Source organism: Myripristis murdjan, chromosome 8 (assembly GCF_902150065.1).
Source record: "Myripristis murdjan chromosome 8, fMyrMur1.1, whole genome shotgun sequence".
Taxonomy (NCBI): domain Eukaryota; kingdom Metazoa; phylum Chordata; class Actinopteri; order Holocentriformes; family Holocentridae; genus Myripristis; species Myripristis murdjan.
This window is the reverse complement of record NC_043987.1, coordinates 6,436,338-6,451,536: the sequence shown is the minus strand read 5'-3', so window position 1 is coordinate 6,451,536 and position 15,199 is coordinate 6,436,338. Positions and strand designations below refer to the sequence as shown.

At 40.7% G+C, this 15,199-nt stretch overlaps 1 protein-coding gene across 2 annotated transcripts; it reads right to left on the bottom strand.

Annotated features, from left to right (window-relative positions):
* pdgfbb (platelet-derived growth factor beta polypeptide b) lies at positions 1-14,952 on the bottom strand. Of its 2 annotated transcripts, XM_030058975.1 has the most exons (8): positions 14,463-14,952; positions 6,966-7,062; positions 6,080-6,136; positions 4,220-4,413; positions 3,930-4,127; positions 2,663-3,566; positions 2,261-2,420; positions 1-2,110 (listed from the first exon to the last, which is right to left on the bottom strand). In XM_030058975.1, exons 1-7 carry the CDS (start codon positions 14,526-14,528, stop codon positions 2,278-2,280), a joined length of 1,659 nt encoding a protein of 552 aa, XP_029914835.1. In that variant the 5' UTR covers positions 14,529-14,952; the 3' UTR covers positions 1-2,110; positions 2,261-2,277. The 2 variants fall into 2 exon arrangements, with proteins under 2 accessions (XP_029914835.1, XP_029914836.1); XM_030058976.1 differs by lacking the exon at positions 14,463-14,952 and having other exon boundaries at positions 6,970-7,062.
* Between the last annotated feature and the right edge of the window lie 247 nt (positions 14,953-15,199).

Here is a 15,199-nt window from a genome sequence, read left to right as displayed (position 1 = left end):
TCTTATACCCATATCAAAATAGCATTAGGTGGCAAAGTTATCACAAACATTCTTCTTTCTGATAACTCATTACCAAAGAGACAAGTATCAATAACAGTCATCAGTTGGCATGAAAACATACAAGCCACATTTTCAGTAACTAAATGTTTGGCTGGTTAGGTTAATGGAAACAAACATAAAATCATCAATGTGTTCCTTTTTTCCCTAATTATCTGAACTTACTCTCGCATCTTTATCACATAAGTGAAAACATAAAGGAAAAACAATCTTTACCTCGCAAAGTTTGGCTTTTTACTATTCTACTTTCATGTGAGAGTCCATTGACCCCCTGTGTGCTTGTGCTTGACCCCTTTACCTTCCTGTAAGTCAAATGTCAAATAAATGTGTTTTTGATCAGTAAAACAAAAACAATGGGGGCACTTATACAAAGGACACTCAAGACTGTAGGTAGAAATGTGTCTCCTTTCTCCCTGAAGACTGAAAGGGGACACAATTGTTGTAAGCAAACAAAATAAACAGAGAGAGTAAGACAGGGAGAGGAGGAGAGTCAGGATCTCCAGTGGCCTTATCAAATAAAGCAACAAACGGGGAGGAAAACTTTCTGGTCCCATAAACATGGCATCTGTTGTCTAAAATGCCCCCCACGCCCATCTCCATCACAGACAAGGAGACAAATAAACAAGGAAACAAGGAGACAAGGACTGGTTGGCAACCAAGGGACCTCTGTTATTCTCTGGGTTTGGTTTAAATGATCACAGTTAGTGATAAAACAGAAATATATTGTATGCCTCTCCATGCGTATTCAAATGCATGACATACATACACACACAGACGCGCACACATTGCTTGACACACACAGGCATACACACACACACATTTTGACAAGTTATTCATTTGCCACCACCTCTCTGTATATGATACTGGTAGGTAACAGAAGGCAGTGATCCCTTTTCAAAGCCTCTTTTGTGGGTATACATGTCTTTCTTTCTGTTTGGACGACCCATCCATCATGGCAGATTCAAATGATTGTAACATACCCAAACCACGTCTTATATGCAGTATTTGTATAGTAAGTTAACACAGGTCTACAGTGGATGGTAGAGACGAATAAATAAGAAACATAGAACAAAGACAGGTCACTGGTGTAAAGCAATCCCTCAGTATTCAGATAGCACCTTACATTTCATCTTCACACCTGCAATGTGGCTTTGAAACAAAGAAACCTCACTAATGCAACAATTTGTGAATTTGTCCTCATATCACATCTGTGGTTTTCCAGTGTTTGCAATGAGTTAAATAGAATTAAATAAGTTTAAAGAGAGACCAACATGGCTTTAATGAGCTAATAAATGATATCAGGCTTTGATACGGTCAATCTACAGAGCTCCTGTTCAACAGTCAACATTGACCCCTCAGTATGTGCTCAAAAAGTCGCAGAATTGAGTCCTGTCATGCACGGAAATACTGCTTATTTTGGTCAACATTAGAATCTTTTTGACAGTCTTTTTTCCTGATTGTCTCTGTTATGATACAGCAGATTCTTGGAGTTATTCCATTTCATGACCAACTGAACACAGTAGTCTGGATGAATCTGAGTCTGGAGTGGTGGTCATTTGAAAATCGAGTCTCTTCAGCAAGAAAAAAGTTTGCTTTCACTCCAGACGGCGAGTTGATTCTGTCCAGACACAGCACAGCCTTTTCTCTGCTTGCATCACAACAGGAATCCAAGAGTGTTTCCAGATTGCACATGAATTGTTCCGCAGTTCTGCAGCTTCACTGTCCATCGTACATATAACCCATCACTTGGACACAGTTTTCGTCAGTGTCAGATGCTCGTTGTTCAGTCAGACCAGCAACTGCGATTCCAAGAGCAAACAATCTCTGGAAAAGGTCCGCATTTATTTATATTCCTTCCTCTTTTCTTCTTACCCTCATCTCCTTCCATCTGAGGGTAGTTACAGGTTTACCAAACAGTCATTAGTAGTGTTACTGAGGAGATCTCACAGGACGAGCAGGTTACTGACAGGTGAATAAATACTTATATGAAGGAAGTCACTCTGCTGCACCTCTGGATTATCCACAAAATATACCAAGAACCCATTATGTGTACCTAGGGGGAATATATTGAGACGCACATGTCATATATACTGATATAGTTTTCCTGAACAAAAAAACAAACAGGCATACTGCATTCATTCATTCAATGTATCCTGCATTCATTTGCTCTTTTCCCATATTTCTGAACATTCGGTGAACTTACTTGGGGTGATTGTTGTTCTACATCAGCATTGCTCTCATAGCTGCTTTACTGATCCGTTTGCGGTTCTTCCTCATCCTCCTTTTTGGTGGTGGTGGACGGGCTGGAGGCCTGGGGCCTGCTGGAGCTGATTGTGGCCGTGTGGTAGTGGTAGTTGTTGTGTCTGAAAGAACAGGATCAACATGAAGCTATAGAGTTACAATTTATCTAAATCAATGATTTTTGCCATCGTGGACTTTGTTATATCTACAGAGCCAGTAACAAGTCATTCATTTTACTGAACTAAATTATTTTACCTCCAATGCATAACTCAAGTAAACTCTTTTACAGCGTAACTTAAATGGGATCCCTCTGATCTCTTATTTATGCTTTGATAGAGCCAAAATATGAAATCATGTCCATTACCTGTTTTTTGTGTTGTTGTTTGCAGATGATGATGATGTTTATTATGTGGATGGTGCTGCTGAATCTCTTTCTCCTTTTCCTTCCTCCTCTCTCTTTCCTCCTCCTCTCGTTTCAGTTGCTGCTGTTTCAGTATTTCTTTCTCTTCATCCAGCCTCTTGTGGAGGAGCAGAAGTTCTTTCCTCTCCTCCTCCAGTTTCTCCTCCTCGATCTGCAACCTCCTCTCATCCTCTGGAGTATCATTTGGTCTCCGTTTCTCGTGGTCTCGAGGTTCTGGGTTGGGTTCCTTGGTAGGTCGGATCCTACTCCCAGCTCTCGCGTTGGTTGCCTCAGTAGGACTGAACTCGGTTTGAGGATTCTGGGTGGCAGCCTGAGAGAGATCATGTAAAACCTTGGATCTGTCTTCTTGCCATGAAGGGCTGTCTGTTTGTCTGTCTTGTTTCTGTATTCCATGATCCCTGGTCACGTTTTCATCAATGTAGCTAAGACGGTCCTCCTCTCTTCCCGTCATCTTAACCTTTCCCTCGGTACTGTTAAGCAGCAACTTATCTCCAGCTTCTACCCACTTGTCCTTTTCCTCAACACTAACACCAGCTCCAGTGTTATCAAATGAAGAAGAGTCCTGATCTGAGATTCTCCCAGACTTTCTCGCCACATTTTCCTGACTCTCAGTCACATCTTTAGTCCCGAGGGGCCTGGTGGAGTTATGTTCCCAATGTGGAACATAGAGAATAGCCTCCCTAGACCGTGATATGCCTTCCCCAGCCAGACTGTACCCATCTCCAGGCTGAGTGAAAGTGTCTCCTCTGGGGCTCCACTGTTGTTCCAGTTGGTCATCCACCTGAACCCTTTGGTTGTGCTTCAGCTCATCCCAATGATGGAGCTCTTCTTTGGAGCGTGCCTTGCTCTGTCACAATGGAATTACATAAATGCAGTTAATTTCTGTTTAATTTGGTACAGTTCAGCTGAATTTCATTTATTTGTATTCCAGTGAAATTAATCCCACAATTTAAATTCAATTAGATCCTGTCATTTTAGACAATTTTAACTGAACAGTTTTATTGTAATGAAACTAGCCAGTTAAACCCCTGTGATACTGATAATGACTGGACAACATCAGAAAAAAAAAAAAAAGAAATATAGAGTAGATGATTAATGTATGCAAATAAATGTTAAACCACAATAAAAATGTATGCACTAATAGAACTGTAAGCATGTGACATAAAACCACTAAGCAAATGATATCTTATATGCACAACATCATATATACCTGTCCTTGTCCCTGTCCATGGCTGAGGGTCTGGTTTCGATGGTGCTCCTTATTGTGACTCTGCTGTCTGCGAGAGGATTTCTTCTTGGGCGCTGGCAACCGTGGGGCAGGCTGGCAGCGACACTCCACATGATCCACCACCGACACCACAGCTTTAGCATAGGAGGGTCTTTTATTAACATACTGGATCTTCATGACCTGGAGAGGGGGAGAGGAAAAGGGCAAGATAAGAAATCAGAGTGTATGTATGTGTGTGTATGGGCTTCCTCTGTGTGTGTGCATGCATTTACCTGCAGGTATCTGGTGTGTGTGAGGACAGGGACACACTGCAGGCTCTTGGTGTTGCAGCAGCCAGAGCAGCGCTGCACCTCGACACATGGTGGCCATAACAGGAAGTTGGCATTGCTGCGGTCCAACATAGCCCTGGTGACCTCTACCACCTCTGTACGAACTTTACACAGAGCCTGCTGGGCCGGCTGGGCATCTGAGGTGATGAGATATTACTGAGTGAGTTTTTTTTTTGCTTTGTTTTTTTTTAACAGAAAAAAGAACACTCAGTACTAAAATGTACTGCACTATTGATACATTAAAGGTTTTATGTTTTGTCTTTCTAAAAATAATGTATTTTGATAAAGAATTATTAGGCAAAATCACACATGAACCTGTGGCTACAGAGAATGCACTCCCTTAGAGCATGCATTTGCTGAGCCACTAAATAAAAGGCAACAATCAAAATCCACATGGGACTCTTCTCTCTAATGATTCATCACCACAATCTAAGCCCACCCAAGTAATGTGGAGATGAGTGTCTGGCAAATAAGATCGGCCTAATGACGTTATTTCATTTGGCCTACAAAGTCATCTACAGTGACTCACATGTCTGGAGTGCATGTGTGTTTTTGGGGTTATGTGATACATGCTGGTTATACAAGGCCTATTTACTAATATATACAGTAGCGGCCAATGTATTAGTCACCATTATTCACCAGCGCTTGTCCTACAACTATCCTGTATCAAAACTCATGTATTTCACATCAATAGATATTCAGCTTTGTATTCAGCTTTGCATTTGCTATCAGCTGAATAACCAACAAAAACTGAATCCCCCAAATTCTTATTTGAAGAGATGGCACAATAGTGCAGAGGATGTCAAGCAATTGTGGATTTTTTGAATTGCTGCATCTCTAAACTTGTAGAAAACATGGACCAAAGGCTTACAAGTTTGCTGCACACACAAAAGTTCACTCTTCAACAGGATCAGACTGTCTTCTACTTCTCTGGGATCAATTTACATGTAAGTGGGTTTTACAGCAAGAGTTTAAATATGGATAGATGTGGAGCCGTTAAAATCTCTTCATACTTGAGCGAACCCGGCAAAAGGCCTCAGACAAATGTAGATTGATGTATAGAAATTCAGCCATCTGCTTTATCATGACAGGGGAAAAAAGGTCAATGGGGGTGATTTTACCGTGTCACTAAAACCATACTTGTCACATTAATCAGCTGCCAGGAAGGCTGGCTGAGCCCACTCCAAGTCCCCTGCTAATGAGGATGGAGCACCTCTGTGTTCGTGGGGAAAATCAGGAATCCTCCATGCCAGCATTACAACCTCATACTGACTTATCGGAGTGTAAAATGTGAGTATATTTTTTGTCATCATAGTTGCTGTTTTCATGGTCACACAGAAGACAGCCATGAGAATGATGTTTGATCTGAAAGAATTTATTCCCATATCAAGGTGATGACAATGAGTCTCTTTCAAGGTATTCCACATCTTCTCGGCCTGAGTACAACCAGACTTCCAGATGACACGTGGTAAATCAGAGAGGGAGCTGGAGGTTAAACATGTGTATACCATTTAGAGATAAGTCACAGTCACTCAGAAATAGATAAAGACATAGGGAATTTGATGAAAGGGACATAGGGAAGCACAGGATAGCACAGAAATAGGGGGATATGGATGATTCATAAACACATTTCCACCATAAGTCCTACGGCTTATCCATTTAACATGAATGAATACAAACTATTTCAAATGCAACTGCCAGCTGGAAACACTGCATGCCAACAATGTCCAGTTCTGCCAACAAAACAAAAAAATAAGAGAGGACAGAGGGATACAACATCACAAAAACAAAGGGTAAACTCACCCAAACTCCTTGGTAGTCTGTGACCTCCATTGGCTGGTGAAGTTTCGTCCTCCTCATCTGCAACAAAACAATTAACACAAATAGCTAAAGTTAGCACATGAGAGCAAGACTTTTTTTTTTTTTTTTTTGGCTTTTGGGGTTTTTGGGACATTATTATTTTTTCTTCACTCTAAGGCCTTCTAGCGCCCTCTGCATGTGAGGAGATAAAGGATAGAGCAGAAGTCATTGCATGTGGGTGTGTGTATGTGTGAGCATGCACGAGAAGATAGAAAGGGAGAGGGAGAGAGAAAGAGGGTGTGGGGGCAGTTGAAGTCATTACATGTAAATATGAATGTGTGCGTGTGTGTGTGTGTGTGTGTGTGTGTATGTGTGTGGGCACATGAGACTGAGAAAAACAGACAGACATGGTTAAAGTCATTGTTGCATTGTTTATAGTTCTTACTTTTGTGTTTGTGTGTGTGTGTGTGTGTGTGTGTGTGTGAGAGAGAGAGAGAGAGAGAGAGAGACTTTCTCAATTTGTTTGTCTGTGTTGGTTTTATCACCAGTGATGTTTACTAGTCACAGTTAGGTTAGAAAACTAGCCATTTTTTTTTCTTTTTATGTTCCTTTTCTGCCCCCTCTACCCATGTACATTCTTTTCAGTTCAGTATTTCCTTGACTGCCATTTTCAGGTAATTTCAGTGGTGTGAGAACAATTACAAGTAACAAAGTCTGTGCATTAAGTCAAAATTATTAATTGCTTGTTGAAAAACAGACACTTCACTTCCATCTGGAAATGGAAATGATGAAAAATATGTTATTGATGAATAGATCTGTGATGAATGACACCCAAATACATCTGAGTCTGTATCAGCAGTAGTAACAGTAGAACGCTCTGGGTCTTTACCTACGGAGTCAGTGAGCAGCAGCAGCTGAAGGTCTTCTATGGACGAGATGGGACTGCTTCTAACCAGCTCCACCAGGGCTGCAGGCAGAGGGTCCCCCTGGAGCACACACACAAAAATAAGAGAATTATGAATAAAGGAGGGCGTTGCAACCAGTGTCACCGTGCAGCATCCTGGAACAAATACATACATGATTACTGGAAATTAAGACAATGTGGGACAATTCAGATATTTTGTCAGCAGTTCACAACCGGGTAGAACAAAAGCCATTTTAGAATTCCTATCGTGTATCCATCCTGCCTTAGAAACTGCCTAGTTTAGCCAAATAACCTCCCTTTGGGGTGGAACGATAGTGCAGCACTTGAGCAGCAAGCATGAAATGGTCTTTTAAAGTATGTTGCTACTTCCGTAACAGCATACTTTGGACCAAACCTGACCTCCCGGCCACCACACAGACGACCAGGAAACAGCTCGACAGCTTGATTCTGTGGGCTAGGTGTGGGTTTAACCCCCTAGTCACTATCTGACAAGAGGGCTTGGGGGGCTCTGGGGTGGAGCAGGGAAAGACAGGGGGGATATTAGCCACAGCAGACACACAATGGTCACTAAGAACAGGGTGAATGACTATTGGCCTTGTGTCCTCTCATCTGCTAACATTTAGGGGTCAAAGGAGCCAGGAAGGAGTCAGGAAGTGGGGGAAGGAGTGATACAGAGAAAGGTGGGAGGTGGATCTGAAAAAAGAGGGATAATAGATGAATAAAAGAAGGGAGGTTTAAAATGGACAGGGATCAGACGTGGGTCGAGACACTTCTTCACACCGGTCTCAAACGCTGCGGGTACGCTTGGTTTGCTCTGCCTGATTGTGATAAAGAAACCATAAGACAAGTTATAGCAAAAGGACCAAATCCAGACTGTGTGCCGGAATTCAAAAGAAGTTCATTAAATATACTTCAGCATCCAAAAATATGAAAAAAAAAAAAAAAAAAAAAGTGTGTACGCATCTGAAATTAAGAAACTTCTATTGCTCACCTTACAAACAAAGTGGAATGTGTGTGAATTTAAAATTACATTAAAATTACTTCAAATGAGTGATTCAAGTTTAAGGCAAACTGTATCTAATCACGACACTCCTTTGTCTACATTAAACTACATTATTAATATAATAGCCATTGTTACACAATGCACAATTTACCTTTTTCAAACACATGTAATTCATGTAATGTAGGTCCAGCCCAGTAAACATGACTGTATTCCATTGTGGTTCTGGAGAATATAATGAATCCCTGTGGGAAGCTGGTTTTAGCTGGAGGAAACAGCCATCCATGCATGAACACGCATTCACACGCTGCCCTTACTATATGTCACTGACTTTCCCCCATTGTTGGTTGGCTTTACGGACAGTCAAATTATACAGCGGGGAAATGCCTTCTGTATTACACTAATGTCTCCGCGGCAGAGCTGCTGATGCCCCTGAGGAGCCATCGTGACTATTTCCTGCCCTCGCCAAAGGAGCAAACCTGCCTGCTTGGCTAATTGCGTCTGATGTTAATTATAGGATGTGTGTCTTTGTTCACAGTGGTGCCCGCTGTCATGACAATTTGTGTCTGAGCAGGAAATATTAAATAAACACTTCAGTTCTTACAAATAAAACAGATGTAAACAGATGCACACTGCACAGACATAATACATAAACACACTGATCATTTTTTTAGTGCAACCACTAAAATAGCAAGTCAGTGGAAAGAGATAGATTCATACTTGTACTTAAAAGAGAGTAAGTGAATAATAGAGAGCGTTTCTCAAATGTGGATCTTAAGTCATCCTTGCTTTAATAGGACAGTCCATTATACAGGGATCTTATGCAGAAGCATTTCGCTTAAAGGACTGTGCCAGTGATATTGAATGTTTTGCCCATTTACATTGCAGCAAAACATTTTGTAGTTCATGCAGGGGTACTAAATATTTTACAACATAAAGGTGAAATCCCTTGATTTCAAATTTCAATTTTGGGTTAGACACCCACTGGATAATGCTCTGCTTCTGCGATTAACAAAATAGTCAGCATTTGTAAGACACAAAAGTGATTATTCGCTGTGCAATGGAAACTTTTTCCCAGGGACTATTTTCCATTCAGATCACTCCGCCTGATTGCAAGTCACCGAAACTCAACAGTGCTGCTGCTTTTAGGAAAACTAATGTGGACGACTTTATTACAGTGGTGGAATACTGGTGTGATGAAAAAGTTTGAAGTCTCTGAAAGTTCAGTTTCATATCAGTGTGGAATGAATGGAAACCATTGGCTGGATTTTTTAAAAAATGATATCGGAGTTCTAAAATACAACTGCTTGCTTTGGGAAAACATTAACAGAAATGTTAAATATAAACATTTTGTAGATATTATGTTAAACATGCAAAATGACCAGTATGGAAGTAGAGAAAGGCACCCATGGTAGCTCAGCCTGTCATAAAAAGGTGAAGCCAGAGCATCTAATCCAACTATTCCTCTCACTGTGGCTCTAAGTAAACTCAGCACCCAGTTCCATCTGGAGGAGTTGCCTGTTTCTGCTGATGAAGCAGAGACGACAGCTGTTAGGCCAAGCACCAGGCATTACGCTGTTGGCCTACTGCTAATCTCCAGCAACACAACACTGCTGTGATTTCTGCAGTACCTCTTCTTACAAACACTATCGCATTATTTAAGTGAGAGGTAATGTCCACTCCCAGTAGGGTTGTACAGACAATGAGGTAACTTCCCTTTCCTCATTTTAGACATCAAAATATCTTCCATTAACGGTCATATCCACTGAATTTACCGTATCAAGTGAGTCCAAGACGTTTTGCCATTTTTACACAGTCCAGAAGTTCAGTCAATACTCAGTTATGAGTTTTCACAGAAATTGTGACATAATCCAGGACTTACACAAGTATTTTACTTGGATCAACCGCCCCAGCCCCTGACAGCTTATTGGACATCTTGAGGCATGCCAGGTACAGGCAGGAGCTGCAGTGGGCAGGGGAGGAGAGGGAAGATCTAATGGTACATAATTAGGGGGTCTAGTTTACTGCCGGCGCAGAGGCAGCAGCCACAGCACACGTGTGAAATCTCACATGTAGTCGCTTAAGCCGTGCATACATGAGCGCATTACTGGCATATGTCTGTGAAATGATGTGGCTTGCATCCATTTGGGTGTCATAATTTATTTTCTTGTAAAAGTTTACATCAGGATTGAAATATCCTTAAATTGGTCAAGGAAATGATGAGTTCATACTGACTCAAGGTAAATAGTGGGCTCCTCTTTGGTGGTCTATTGTTTAAACTCTTTTAATAAAGTGACCTATTTTACCATTAAGTAGCTTCAAAGTTAGATTTTTTTTTTTTTTTTCCATATGCTACTGGTTCACTGAAGCTACATCACGCTTCTATTGAATGAAATATTCAAACCCAAGGCAGCATTGTTTTAATGCTGCGGGATTACATCAAATAGAAAATATATACATGTCTTCTGCATCGTTTTTTTTACACATTTCCCTGTAATTCATTAGAGCATATTTGGAAACCTTGGGATGTCTGCTAGAATTTAGAATAAAGTTCTGTGGGTTTCAACAAAGTTTGGTTGCACAGCAACAGCAAACCAAAGGAAGAGACCGGCAAAGCTGAAGAAATTAAGTTAATCTAGATGTTGAGTTCAGCGGCAGTTGTAAGGCCTGTAAGTTGCACTTAAGACACACTAGCTCTCAAAACTAAAAGTGACTTAACCCATTCCCTTATGGCAATGTTCTTTCATTAGGAGCATGAATGAATATAATATGCAGACTACATGATTTCATACCAGCCAGAGTATAACTTCAAAATTACACATGGGGAATTCCTAGTTGTATACCTCAAAGTCTTTGCAGATTTCTCACTCAAAACACGACTTTTCTCTTACATGTGGCGCACATCGCCTACAGAAACTATAGAAAATGAAAGGAGGGTGTGATGAGAGGGGTCTTAGCCATTCATCCCATATAAGCTCGACTCCAAATCAGCCCTTACACGTACGAGACATCGGTGATGACAGAGCAGATTCAGCATCAACATTCTATAATCTACGCTGTCCATATTGTAAATATCCTGTACTTATGTTCTTAAAAAACTATTCTTCATATTCAAACAGCTGTCACACTCTGAAGAGAATCAAAACATCTCAAAACACCAGTTCTATTTTTTTTTTATGATCTAGACATTTTTTATGCTGTAGAGGTAGTGTGTGTTATCTGCTGTGCTGCTCAGTTCCCTATTCAAATGTCTTGTGCTTCCAACTTTTTTTCTTTCCTTTTGTCTTTATTTTACAGCTGATATCCTCTTTCATGTGTAGGAATATCCTACCACACAGTACCATGCCACCTGACCGGAAGGAAAAAAAACTGAGTCATGTGGAGGCAAACCAGCAAAGAGTTGTGCCCTGGTTTCTTAATTGTTTAGGCATCCACTTCCCATAATTGACTTGTTTGCTCTGTGTCTGCAAATGAATATATGACCCAGATTCTCATAACCTATATAGCCCGCCGCTGCATCACAGACAGATAAAATCGCCCTTTCTTCTTCCATTGAGACGCCCTGCGCATATCAAGCTATGAATGGACTTCATATCTACATCCATCATCAAAGAGGCCAAGACTGTTTCTACAATTGATGTTACAATGTCAGTCGTCCACAAGCCTCACTTGACCTGGTCAAGTCCTCCAGCTTAGTCTCCATGGACTCCAGTGGGAGATGGTCAGACATTGTAGAAGTCCTTCATGATGCATCTACCCTGCATCCAGACTCAGTTATCACTACCTGCTCAGACATTTTTTTCACCCCGCTTCCTTCGCACAATGCAAAAGAAAACGAAATTTCAGCGTCCGTTACAATGATTTTTTCAGTGAAGCTTTGCATTAGTAGCTTACAGTTGCATACATGTGAGGGGTAAAAAGTGGTGGCCAATCTATAAGTTACAATATTCCTGTCACATAAAAATGCTTACATATTAAGCTGAGACTGTACAGTGATTGGTTACTCTAACATTTGTGGTTGCTGGCTGAATTCCCTTATTGGAGAAGGTTTGATCGGCACCTATTACAGCGCGAGAAAAAATAGTATTGTCAAACATGGTTGACTTGGCTAATCTTACATGTAGCATGTCAGCTTTTCGACAGTTTAATCAAATAAAAAAAATCAGGAAAAAAAAATCTTAAGAGCTGGAGTTCGACCGATAATTCATTGCAAAAACTCAAAATCTTACCAAGATTATTTTTCTTATTTCAAGTCAAAAATGTCTTATTACTAGTCAAAATATCTCATTACACTTAAAATAAGACACGACCAGCTCAGAAGTAACTTGTTTTTAGACAATTGTCTCTCGCTAATTTTCACTTATTTCAAGTGAATTTTCATTTTTTCCACTGGCAAATTTTGCCAATGAAACAAGCAAATTTTCACTTGAAACAAGTGAAAATTGTTATAAAACAATTTACTTCTGAGGTGATCATGTCTTATTTTAAGTGTAATGAGATATTTTTACTAGAAATAAGACATTTTTGACTTGAAATAAGACATTTTTGACTTGAAATAAGACAAATAATCTTGGTAAGATTTTGCGTTTTTGCAGTGTTCAGCTGGCCGATGTTGCCCAATTTTATTATTCGCTGATATTGGCTCATCACAGATGAGCTGATGATTGGCTAGTTAAAAAAAGAAATAAAAGCACTTGAGATCATGTAAAAACAGTATTTTTCAGTGAACACTGTGTCCAGCAGATGCCACAGTACAGATTTAAAAAGCTATTTATCTCTATTCTAACTATTTGATTACCAAATTGGATGATTCCTTGTTAGAAATGGGTGTTTTGATGTATATAAAAAGCAATACTGGTCAATATATTGATATGGTAAATTTTTCTATTCCCTAATATCAATTTCAGGTATCGGCCCCAAAAAATCCAGTATCAGTCAGGCTCTACTTAGAACTACAGTGAACTGTGCCCAGATTATTGCACTGACAAAAAACATTTCAGTGGAGTTTCTCTTCTGGTCTGAGCAATGCATCTCTTCCTCTGTTCATCTATTGTTTCTGGGAGGACAGCTCACAATTACGAAAACACAAATGAATGCGGGTTTATTTACAGGAAGAGGCGCTTGAAAATGCCGTCACATACTGTATAGGAGACAAGCCTCATTAATCATGCAATAGCTGGTGCATCACTATTTCCTATACAGATCTGGCCTGAAGATTGTCAGGAGACGTGGGAAAAGGAATGAACATCTCAGAAGGCAGTAAAGGATTGATATTTTTTTTGATGTTTGGTCAAATACTTCCCAACACAACGCACTGCTTGTCTGTCAGCTTGTCTCTCAGCATTATTCCACCCTGGGCATTTTGAGAGACACAAGTGAGACAGAAAAAAGCCAGACTCTGGTTTTCTACTGTAAATGAACGCGGCCTCTTGGGATGATGTTACGATGGCGCTAAGTGACAGATTTATGACCATGCTCAAAGTTCAAAACATCTGGAACAGCATCCATGGATGCAGTGCATAAGCACGTGCAGCACCGAGCTCAAAAACAGCCTATAGTGGCTCCCTCTGTTTCGCTGCTCATCAAAAGCCATAAAGCTACAGAGGGACGACCTCTGCATGTGTGTGCCCCTGGGCATCCATTCATAAAGCCGCTTAATGGGAGAAATAACAGTTATTTTCTCTTTAAGGATTCCACCCCTCTCAGAAGCAGTAGGCCTGGGCTGCAGTTCCTTTGCATTCATTTTGCCTTCAGAAGATATTGGGATTACTGCTTTGATAAAGTTTATGTGAGAGGATTTCCCAACAATGAGTGGACTGGGGCGACTCTAAACCAGCTCTGAAGCTATACATTAGCCTGGAGTTGATTATGAAATCTTCATGTCTATTAAGTTCTATTGTGTTTGTCGCAGTTCCCTCACAAGAGGCAGAGGTAAAGACGTGATGTGTCACTATTTGCTTTGGATTGTGCTGTTCATTCCAATACATCCAGTCGGTGCCGACATTATATGGTAGAATAGAACAGAATAGAATAGAACTGAACTGAGCAGGGCAGAGGAGAATAGAATAGAAGAACAGAAGAGAAGAGAAGAGAAGAGAAGAGAAGAGAAGAGAAGAGAAGAGAAGAGAAGAGAAAACATAGCAGAATAGTTTATTTTTCAGAGGACATTTGAAGAGGCTGCGATAAACAGGAAATAACAAAAGCAAAAAATGCAGAATGACACACTGATGAAAAATCTGTTGCTTTGACACTCAAAGGCCTAATAGGCTGCTATGTATGTGTTACTTTATGGTCAGTTTACAGTGTCCTTGGTGGCATTCATAAATTTTACGGTGACGTTTGCATAGCAGCTAAAGCCTTAAGTTAATTATAGTTACTTACTTTAGGGCTTTTTTATGACGTAGTTAATTAGTTAGTTTGTTTACTTTTTCTAGGTGATAGTGTGATTGCCGCAGACTCACCTCGGCTGCGCCACACCGCAGACACGCCGCCAGCACAGCGAGCAGCAGCGGTACCCACGAGCTCATCTTGCTGCCCAGCCTCGAGCCTCTTCGACGGACCGGGCATTTATGGAGGCGCGAGTCTCTCTCCTCAGCACTGCGCGCGGTGACAGCGGCTCGCCCTGCCGAACTGTGCGCGCCTCCACGGACCGTCCACCCGCACCGCGCTCTCTCCGGCACACGGACTCCAGCGGCGTGCACTCGTGCCCGGTCAGCCACTTTACTTCATCAATCACCCCCGAAAAGTCGGCGTAAGGATTTAACTCACTAATGAACAAATTAAGTGATTACAAAAAAAAGTTTTAATTTCGTCTCGTGCGTTTTCCTCAGGGCGCTGTCAGTGCTCAGTATTCAATATTTTGTGCACCCTGTGCTGTACGGCTGTTTGAAAGTAAGTGCAAAGAGAGTGAGTTATCAATATAACGAATAAAAAAGAAAATTAAAACAACAATAAAATAATAATGATAATAATAATAATAATAATAATAATAATAATAATTGGGCTACATCTCTAAGTAACAAAGATCCAAAAGCCAGAAGATGAAGCTATCCAACAGACGCCAGAAAGTGAGAAAAAATAATATCAAAATAATATCAGATAAAGTTTAAGTTATTCCAAGGGTATCCAGGTTTTCAGATAGAGTAAAATAAAATCCACTCGCTCTTAAGAGTCTGTTCCCCCTGTAACCGTGATGTGT

Bases quoted from the DNA above. Each gene is read 5' to 3' on its own strand.
- pdgfbb (XM_030058975.1), bottom strand. From the start codon at position 14,528: ATGAGCTCGTGGGTACCGCTGCTGCTCGCTGTGCTGGCGGCGTGTCTG. The intron at 4,414-6,079 runs GTGAGTTTACCC...TCATCACCTCAG, and splicing joins CAGACTACCAAGGAGTTTGG to ATGCCCAGCCGGCCCAGCAG. The intron at 4,128-4,219 runs GTAAATGCATGC...CCCCCTCTCCAG, and splicing joins CACACACCAGATACCTGCAG to GTCATGAAGATCCAGTATGT.